The 11,147-nt window shown below is 40.1% G+C and overlaps 1 protein-coding gene across 1 annotated transcript in view; it reads right to left on the bottom strand.

Moving 5' to 3' along the window:
• ahr2 (aryl hydrocarbon receptor 2) overlaps positions 1–5,291 on the bottom strand; it is a 45,813-nt gene extending 40,522 nt beyond the window's left edge. Inside the window, exon 1 of the mRNA XM_056757992.1 lies at positions 4,689–5,291. Within this exon, the coding sequence (XP_056613970.1) occupies positions 4,689–4,747 (59 nt within the window). The 5' untranslated portion in view covers positions 4,748–5,291. The remainder of the gene's footprint in view (positions 1–4,688) is intronic.
• Between the last annotated feature and the right edge of the window lie 5,856 nt (positions 5,292–11,147).

An 11,147-nucleotide genomic window follows, 5' to 3' on the forward strand; every position in this document is an offset into this window, starting at 1 on the left:
ATATAGTTTAAATATTGTAATGCAAAAGTAATGCAATGCATGAAAACATCAACTAAGAATAGAGGGCTCTCTGATGGATAATAGTGACAAATAGTGATGGATAACAATGTGACGCATATCTTCATCACATATGAGGTGTTGTTTTTTCTTCATAGGAGCTTCTATGGCACAAAGTAAACAGTCTTCATTCAATTACAAGCTCCGCCTCCATCAACAAAGGCCAAATAATGCATCAACACAGTTCAACCAGCAGTACTAACAAACCAACTAAGCATCACCCCCTACCGAACATAATGAATTGTTTTCAGCACTATGATGTTTGCAATTACCAATATGCTGGCTTTGTTCTACTGGTCTTTGTTTTGTTGCTCTTGCTGGAAATACAACCCGAGAGCTAAACCCTTAAACATTCCTCCTCACATTCCGAGCGAATAACATCTGCTCGGTAGGAGCGGGGTAAATATGCAAGTTTCTGCCCTCGGAACCGATTGTGCAGACCTCCCACCATTTACTGTGGTCGCGGAGGTTGGCTAGTTTTTTTATTAAGAACATCACCCGTGAGGGAACATCTAAAATCTCGCTCTCTCTTTTGCCCTGCTCTCGTGCACAAGCGTCCCTGGCCAACCACATGAGGTGTGACATCACAAATGTTTTCCTTCTGCAGGTCCCAACATGCAACACGGCTTCTCATCTCGCCTGCAATACACAAAGGACCATCTCAAGACTACACTCTTTGTTCTTCTTTTCTCTCCCTGCATTCTGTCATGCTTTCTCTCCCTTCGTTTTCTCTTCCTTCGTTTCTCAAATGTACCTTTGTTTATTTTCTCACTTTAGTTTTACACTTTGCAATCAGCCTTAAAACACCCAACTGGAAAGACCGTTTTAAAGCGTTCGTTGTTGCTCAACTGCTTTTTTCATCTGCATTGCGCTGTTCAGAAGGTTAACGGAGGACAACGAGAAGGAACAATCTGAATGCTTTTTTCTCAAAGTTTTTATACAAGTTTTACTACACGTCTCATGGTGCATTACTACAAAGCCGTTTGATTTTTTCACACTGTCAGAACTGGTCACTTGGAAAGCTGTATGCAGGTATTTACATCAAATTCAAGCCATCCCCCTCCCAACCAAAGCCCCAACGTTGCCTCTTACATGAAAACAGATCTAAGATCAGATGGAAAAAAAAGTGAATTCAGCCAAACGCAGTTGTTTTCCACCCGATAAACTCAGCTGAAGCTCAACCACATCTGGTTTGGATAAAAAAAAAACTTGTTGGGGGGAAGTAGAATTAAAATTGGCTCTCATGGAGCGCATACAAAGAATCCCACAGCAACGTTGTTGTGACCGAGAGGGTCTGCCGGGGATGGCTGATATTTAGAAAATTCACAAGACAAGATTACACCACCATTATATAGAAACATCCTTATTTCTGAGAACACTACGGCTGTCCCAATATTCGATTTTCACACCCAGCCCAAAAGTCACCAGGTTCATACTGTCATCATCCTTAGTAAAATTTCCCAAGCTGACCGCGGAAACACATGACCGTCATTCTAAAGCGTCTGCTTTCCTCACACCTTCCTCAAGCCAAGATGTGTGGGTATCTGAACCGACTAAGAGGCTGAAACTCTAATCCGTAAGGGAGGGGTTGGTGCTGACCCAAATTGCTTTCAGCGCACATCAAAGCCCAGTTTAAGCGTACTGGCTCTGTCCTCAGCCAAAAATAATCATCTCGAAGGCACACTGCAGTAAACATGCCTCTTCTAAGCCGCTTTGACGGGGCGAATGCGACTGGCTTACATCATGGTAGGGACCTTGTCAAGTAAGCTGTTTCTCTGACTTCTTCAATAAACAGACCACCGAACAACAACGTTTCATGAGTCAGTCATGAATGTCCTAGCCATCTGACTATTGTTTACTCAGTGGACTTTTATGAGAAAATCTGGTTTCAAATTAGTATTTATTTTGCGCTCAGTTCAAATTGCAGCCTACAACTAAAGAGTTTCAGGTCAAATCTGTTTGTGCTCAGGGTTTGGTATAAGTCAATTGTGCAAGCTTGTGAATAAAACTAGCCCGTTAAGGTGACAGCGACGTGAAGGATGCCCTGAATGGCCGTGACAAGATTGTGCCATGTAAGAAAAAAAATGCTCAAAATCTGTCATCAGAATTGCACAAGATTTCAAATCTTCTAAAGAATGTTGGCTTTTTCCATACAATGAAAGTGAATGGGGACTGAGGCTGTCATTAACTAACAATTTGCCCAACCTTTCTTTTTGAGTCTTCTGCAGGGGCAAGAAAGTCCTGAGGGTTTCACTGCGATCTTCAATGACTTGCGACTATGAAAAACAACGAGGGCAAGTAAATGATGAGAGAATTTTTATCTTTAGGTGAACTGTCCCTTTAAGACCGTTCCCCTTGTTCACACAATCTACTCAAAATGAGCAATTCTTTGATATTACATGTGTCACTGAACTGTGCACAGCGAGACCGGGAACGTGTATTGTAAACAGGGACAACTTTCATTTTGCACAGACATTAAATACAACCCGCCCGGTCGAAGCTCCAGCTGCAATTGAGGTTTTCAGCAGAAGGTGAGCTGGTTCATTTCTCGTGCCTGTGTTTTTGCACAGATTAGGAGTGAGGAAATCTTGACAAGGTTCTTTGGGGGGGGGAGAGAAAGAGAGAGAGAGGTTCTACTGTTCTACAACATTCCAACTTCCAGCAGTCGCGGTGTGAAGCCAGGAGTCCGGTTACACAGCCTCTCAATACCCTCTTTGTGTCAGAAGCAGACGTTTGGCTCTACCAGTACTTCACCACCCTACCGGATAGCAGCTATTCTGAAGTGCGGACATACCGGCAAAGGTCGCCCTTCTTCTGCGCCAAGGACAGGCGTAATATACACACAACCCAGTGGGTGGGCTCGACGCCGCTGTCAACAGGTACAAACTCTATGCCACAGTGCTCTTATGAAGAGCGTTTGCAAGGTGTATATTTGTTTTACACAAACCACGTCTGCCCAGCATATGTGAGATAAACCATAAAAGCGCTAACATGTTAATAAAGAACTACAATATTACCAAGAAAACTACACTAGTCAAAGGGAATGTGCACATATTCAAGTTTACTTTAATAAATCCTGATTTGTGCATTTATACATTAGGCCCCAGCTGCTTACACATCCTATATAGAATTCAAATATTGTGACAATAAAGAGCTATGTTACCTAACATGACACTTAGAAATGACTTTGATAATCTAAATAGTCAGCTTGATTAAATCAATTATATCTCCATTACACCAGACAATACAATACATTTCTACAATGCACCGAGTAATGCAATTACACGAATCCCCATTGATGCATGATTAAAGGAAGAAAGGATTAACACAACCTTCATCTTTTTTTCCATAACAAAATGATGGCAACTTTTTGCCAATCTTATTTAAAGTGAAAAGCAGTGGATATCCCAGAGGTGAATCACCACTTTTGTTTGGCATGTCGAATTTGTGTCGTCATATAAAAACAAAGCGAAGCAAAGATGACAGTCACGCATAATTGTGGGTAACTGTCAAAGATAATCATTGAAGTTTGTATGCAAGCCTGAATGCTAAAAATTGTCAATTGGGGATGTCATGCATCCGAGGGTTAAATGCACATATCTTCAATTGCTGCTTGTAATTGTAATTCATACATCTATGTAAATCGCACATTTATGTAATGCAGGAAACCGAAGATCTGACTGCACAATAGGACTTCGAAATCGGACAAACACATTAAGCATGAATCTAGCATGTAATAAACTTTTAACTCTAACATTTTCTGCCTGCTAAACCGTACGAACATCCATAAAAACAGCACCCACACGCTCCTCAAGCAGCGCTCCACAACAGTTGCGTAAGAGTTTGCGTGACTTAAAAATATGTTAATTTGAGGAGGGGGGAGAGAGCGGAAAAAAAAGTCAAAAGCAAAAAAAAACTCTGTTCTCATGATGTGAAAAAGGCCTATATCAGATTACAATAACATACTCCCCCCGGCTCACCCCTCCCTCGTGTAAGCATCGCGTGAGAGCGCCGCCAACTCTCGACTTGATTATGATTAATACAAGAGTACTGTTTCCATGCCAGACCCAAAACCATACACACCAAGCCTGAATCTTAAGGTGTCCCGGCGAAGTCTGGGAGCCCCCGGTACGAGAACTGGGTCAGATTCGCTTTTGTTTGCGATGCAAACAATGAAACTGCTCTTAGAATCGTCAGAAAGTCCCAAAGCACCTCAGGGATATCTAAGGAAAATCATTTGGCAGCCAACGACCACGAGTGTGCGGGAGTAATGTCCAGCATGACAAAAATAAACATTGATACTGTACGTCCAGCTGGTATATTTCACATATATTGTATAAACTAACTGCAAGAACCGTGTACTTCGCTTTTACGACAGCGTTCTCTGTACAAACCACACACGAATACGACTTAAACCGAGTTTTACGACGTAGTACGCACATATTTCACCACGGAAATGTAAATGACACATTGTATTATTTTAATTGTTCAAATGTATGAGAATCGACACATTGTGATATGAACGTTTAATACGCGTTCTCTCGAAGTTTCTATTACACGGACTATATAACCTTGATGCACGAGACAGGCGCGCTTTGAACTTGAACGCGAGACTTCCCACAAATACTCACATTTTCTGAACGGGCTTCTTCCGCTTTTTGACCGCATATGTGCCGATACCACCCGACATGGTTGTCTGGTCTCTGTGAGGCGAGTCTTTAAAATATGACTAGCGTATAATTCCCCTCCGTTTCCTTTAAAATGTCGATGAAAGTGTGCGTCGTGCAGCTCCGTCCGACTAGTAAATCCTCTCACACTGACAGAATCATTGGCGAGTATTTTTAAGTCGGGTGTAAGTCGTGTCCTCGGTACTACTGTACACCGAAAGCGGCTTAAAACGAGTGCGAAAAGTTTCCGAAAGTTTTCATCCTCTACGGCGGATGGCAATGGCGTGAGTTGAACAAATTTTCCTTCTTCCTTTTTTATTTTTTTCGAGCTGTCATTCTCTAGTGGCTCCAAACAAGCAGTGCGAGCAGCTGATTCGCTAGAGTTTCCACTTGCCGACCAATCGGAAGCGTCGGTTTGGTCTAGAGCGCTAGGCAGGTGAGCTTGTCGCTGCGTGATTGGTTGGAAATGTTTTCAGGAAATCATGAAGTCGGAGGAGCGCTGTTAAGGTGGACCGGAGAAAAACACGAGCGGCAGCGCAGGTCTCTCTCACCCATGCTGTTTGATACGGTTAAAGATTGGATCGCTGCCTAGTTAAAAGGTTGTAATTAAAGTTTATTTTTATACACGCATATGAAAGCTTGCGTTATGGAAAACAACAAAATGCGGAGCGAAAACAAAACCACGACACGTTTCAGACTCTAAAAAGTGCGATTAACACAATAAGTGGTCGTTTACTGTAATTACTGTAAGTGTCTTTATTTATGTATTATTTTGCATATTAAACATAGTTCAACCTTTTCTCTTTCATTTTTTTAAACAAAAACTGGTGCATCCCTCAACGTATATTTGTACATCTAAACCACGCCCACAAATTGTTTGTGGGCCACATAAACGTCACTATCAAACATAATGTAGTCAATTAACAGTCCAGTTACTAACCACCTAAAGAAATTAAATCATGCGTTTAATTGTACAAATATAAGTATACATATCATATGGTTCTGTTGTATAGCATAATAAAATGTTTATTAAATGCATAAATCATATGGTTATATATAAAGGGAAGGAACATGATAAAATTTTACTTCTTACAGTCACGGCTGTAAAAGCACAATGCATGCAGCGTTAAGAGCAATCTGTCAGTGTAGGTTGCCTAAGCAGATAGGATGTGCCTCGGGCCTGTTTTGCCTGCATAAGATTTCTCTGCTTTTTTAATAGCTTGCTCATTGTGCGTGTGTGGGTGAGTGTGTGCTTTGCGGACGTGCCTGTTATGGTGTCTGCAATCACTTGCTCTACAAGTCAGGTTTCTGTGTCTTCACTCTAGGTATTGTCTTTTCATACACTGTTTATACAACTCAACCCGGAAATACACACACGCACACATAAAATGGACAGACGGAGAGGGACGGAGGGTGGGGGATGAGTTTAAAAACTGGAACGTTTTCAACAATCCAATAGGAATACAATGCCCTGTTGTTCTTTAAACCGCTGTAAGGAGTGGCTGCTTTGTGAAATCTTTGGAATCAAGGCCCGATACTTTTTGAACACGCACCAGGAATGTAAAGAGATGTGCAAGGTGTAAACAAATATAGTTTTATCTTTCTCATACTGGCAAGTGGCCAATGTTATTAGATCCACAGATTTACGAATCGTATGCTGCCATTGTTGTGTGTTTATCAGTAATGTTAATCGGTGACTTTTTGCCTGGTGGACAAACATTGTGTAAAAAATAATAATTAAAACGTACATTTTAGAAGGATACGAAATACGAATATCAAGGACTGTTCTTTGTTTTTATCCCTTTTTGTTTTACTTTATTTTTTTGTGTAGGTTGTATCGTATAATATAAAAAATGGCAAAAAAAGAATCAAAGGCTTTTTGTTCACTCCAGCAACAAACAAAAATACATTTTATCAACCGTATAGCAATGTCCGGGCAACCGTGTAAAAACAGTACTTCATCAGTGGCGAGTGTTAGTTTGGTCTCCGTTTGTTCGACCAATGGAAGATGAAAAATGTGCTAACGTTTCCATTTGACATAGTGGTGCAGAAATAACACACATTTTGTCAATGTTCATGTAACCCGAAGCCTAGCATTCCACTTTAATTATAAGAATAATTTAACTCACTTCCAATGTTTAATTTCCTTAAGACTACAGTGGAACAGTCGCCCGCGCCAGCATGTGTGGGAGGTTTCCAGTCACCGCTCATTAGGTCTGTGAGGTCTGTGTATGACAAAGGGATTTTCTTTTCCATAAAAAAGCAGTATCGGTCTTCCGTACACAGTTTACACTGCGGTGATTTGTCAGCCTCGTGTTTGAAAGTCCGGTCGTGGAGCTAGGGGTAAAAACAGATGCAGAATGGACGCTGTTTGAGACGGCGATTTTCAGTCATGATGTAGGTCTATTTAAATGTTCAGAAGGAGGCCCAACCTTGAGAAAGACATTTTGAATGCAGCCAAGTTAAAAAACGAGTCATTTAGTAAATGGGTCATTTAATAGGCGAATAATGAGAGTCTTCAGGGTGTACTTGAAAATAAAAGAGTAATTAAAAGAATGTCAAAATTTACCATAGTAACCTGAGCTTTTAACAGATGGTACAGTGCATGCTATGACATGCATCACTTTTTATGAATGCTCACTCTTAAGGGTTAAATTACCAGAATTTGAAGAAAAAATTATATTGTATTGAATTTTGGCGGTGGATTCCCTTGACATGCACATGAGGACACCAAGCAACCACTTAGCAAAACCTTAGTATTGTCCTGTATGGTCAAAATCTTATTTTTAGGAAAATGAATAACTAGCTTCAACAAAAATGTGAAATTTGACACTTTTTTCATTAGTAAATAAAAAAATAAACAATTTTCAGATTCTGAAAGCTCACTGTGATAAAACCACAAACCACTAATTTATTATGTAGGCCTAAAATTCTGACACTGTTAAGTGAAGAGTAAAAAAGTGAAAAGTTTAAAGAGATGCCTGAATTCATAACCCTCAATTGAGTTTGCACAAAGGTTATGGGTATGATTTCCAAGGAACACACATGATTATGACATAATTGTTTCTTAATTGAACCTTTTTCAATATTACAGTATGTACAGTCCGTTGCCCTTTTGCTTCAATGGCGGCGTTCACTTGAGATGGCACACACATTTTATCCACAGGTTTGAACAAAACCCTGAAAGTCCGTCTAGACCCGGCATGATTTGAGCACTTGCAAAATACATCTTGTGTGTTCCATGATAGCAAGAAAAATTGACTTCATTGTCACAAATCTGCTTAATTGATTAGCCATCTAGAAATAGCTTTCTAAATATTTCTACTGCATTTTACGTAATGATTTTTCTTTGTTTTCAATTGTATAAAAACCTTAAAACGCTTTGTTTATTTGCAGGTTAAAATGAGATTTGGAGTCGTGGCCTCTGAAGTTGCCACCCCACTGTCTCTGAATTATAATATTCAGTATACACGACTGCTTTGTCTTCACCCTTAACTGATATCATCTCATGTGCTTTTAATGTGATGTTGACATTTGTTCTCTTTTAAAAGATGTTTCTCCTTCCAAGGTCTAGCGCTGACATAAGGCCGTGATTTGGTTACTCTGCAGGTCCAACGCAAACACACACTCACACACACGCACACATACAAATGCAAGGACCCACGAGCAATCTCATAAATACACAAACGCACACCCTTGGACAACATCACAAAAGTATTGGTCCCACTCCAGTGAGTCACCTTTAAATAAAACAGTCAGGCCAAGGAATCCAACCCTGAGAAGAGATGTGTGGTCTATTTACCCCAGCGATAGCATGAGAATATAAACACAAAATCACCATTAGAACATGTAAACACGGTTAAATGTTAAGTGAACTCCACATCCCGTTTTAAACCAATACGTCACGTATTTCACCTCAGATACAGTCACACTCTCCAGTTTCCTTCAAACTGAATAAGGAGTGTGACTGAAGTGGATTGGCAAAGAGAGCGAGACCCGATCAAGCTGGACCCAGATACCTGGAAAAATACAAAGCTTTGTTTATGCCAATGATGGGGATCTGGCGTAAATGAATCGATAAGCTCCGCCCATCATATTTCCCGAAGGCCCTCTGAGGTAAACATAGATCTTGAAAGGAGCTCAAGTGGATTAGCATATAAAAAACGAAAAAAACATTCTAAATAATTTGGGGCTTTGTAATGTGTTGAGATAAAATATACTGAACACACAAAATACAGAAGAAGGCATTAGCCGAAACGTTTGTGTCTTTTTCCCCCATGATGGAATAAAACAAAATACATTTCTATCTCTGTGAGTGCAAATCATTTTGTTTGAAGAAGATAAATGATATAAAAATAAAGCTTGAATTCCAGATCGCTGTCAAAAAAAACATGCTGGTTAGGTATGTTTGAAGGCTGCTAGCTGGTTTGTGCTGGTTTAAGCTTCATGGTCATGAGCTTGTGCTAAAATGGTCATGTGATAATCTGTTCCTGAGCTGGTTTAGGACCAGTTTAAACCAGCACATGACAAGCTTAAACCAGCACATGACCAATTTAAACCAGCACAAACTAGCATGCTTCTAAACCTACCTAACCAGTATATAGTGTGTTTTTTCCACAAGGAGCTGAAACTACTTTAAAATTGATGATTAATAATGGGACAATCATTTGTTTTTGTTTTTAGTTACCCTCAGTTGGAGTTTACCCAAAACTTTACATTCTGTCTTTTACTCACTCTCATGATGCTCCAAAACATCTTTCTTCCTTGGAACACAAATGGTTCATTTTAACTTTTTCGTTATTTTTCTGCTGTAAACAAAATATAAAACATCCAAGTAAAAAAGTTGAAGCTCAATAAAACGCATTCCACATTTAATACAAACCTTACATTTATTCATTTGGCAGACGCTTTTTTCCAAAGCGACTTACAAGTAAACTACGCTTAACAGTACTCTTAGTTTGCAAGGCCATGCTACTAGGAGGATTGATGTTATTGGTTAGTCAAATAAATGCGGAACAGATTTGTTTTTAAGCAGTTTTTTGAAAGATGCAAAGGATTGAGTGTTCGGGGGGAGGCTGGCCATTCATTCCACCGCAGGTGAACCCAACGAGTAAAGGTTTTTCCAGGTGGTGTTCAATTGATGGGTGGGCCGGTATAACCAGGAGTTCTGTCTCGGAGAAGTTGAGTTGTAGGTGACCTCCGGCTCAGGAAAGTCATAGATCTTTAAAATCCTTAAGCAGGCATACATGCAAAAAAGCTACAAATCTTTAGGTTTTAAACAAAACTGCCTTTAAACTTGTAACCGGTACGCCTCAGGGTCCCAGTGTGGGAGTAAAAGTAATAGGTACTATTAAATTTACAGAAACTTTAAGTAGTGCACACCGCTCGCTTTTATTGCATGATGTCAAATGTTTCTTTGCAATTACAGGAGTTTTCAATTATAATCCGATCTGCTGCCCGGTGCATTTATAAAGTTGGAAAACTGTGACTAATAACGACACCTTGTTTAATTGCGAGCTAAAACAAACCTTTGGGCCTTTCCGTTTCGCCTGGTTAATCTGGCAAGGTGCCATTGGATTCGTCTACCAGGAAACGTTTGGCTCGCCACGAAAATACAACATCGGCTCCGAGCGAACAACTGTTGGCCAACGCGGGGAAAATATTTGCAGTTTGCGAAAGGAAATGTAGTCTCGAGTTACCATAGAAGCACTTTTGTTTAATTACAAACAAAACCAGCGACCAGTAAATTGCGGTTTATGATGTGCTACCCTCCTGATTTTACTCAAATTGCCTTTTTGGGGGAAAAAGAAATGGAGTTAAAATAATCGTTGCCATTAGGCCGAGCAGATCTGGCAACGAGGTCTGGCATGTGCTTTAGTGGACTGAAGTGAGTTTGTGATCGTGGCGGTGAGTCTGGTTCCATGGGTCTCAGTAAATGGGGCCATTTAAGGTCCTCACCGTCGTGTCATTCCAAACTTACATTCGACTCATGCCCAAAAACTACGAAGCCATAATGAAAAATAGCTACACATGCCTGCCATTACCATAAAACTGCACGTGCACATTTTTTATGTAATGTGAAGACACTGTGCACCATGTTTAACCTTTATAATGGTTATGTGTCTGCCAAATGCATGGTTCTCATGTGTCAGATTGAAAATGAACAACATCACAACACAACAAAACAAAAACTATTAAGGTTTAAGAAGACTTTACTTGTATATTTAGACAAGTCGTATAGTGCTAGTACCTTTTTTGAATCCTGGTCACTATTGATGTTGTGCTCCATGGAAGAAAATAAGTCATACAAAAATTTGAGAGAGTATGGAGGGTAAGTAAACTGAATTTAGATTTTTGGGTGAACGCAAGGAACTGTAGCAGACATTTGGGAAAAGCTTTGGAAGGAGAGAGAGAACCAAATGA

Source organism: Triplophysa dalaica, chromosome 10 (assembly GCF_015846415.1).
Source record: "Triplophysa dalaica isolate WHDGS20190420 chromosome 10, ASM1584641v1, whole genome shotgun sequence".
NCBI lineage: Eukaryota > Metazoa > Chordata > Actinopteri > Cypriniformes > Nemacheilidae > Triplophysa > Triplophysa dalaica.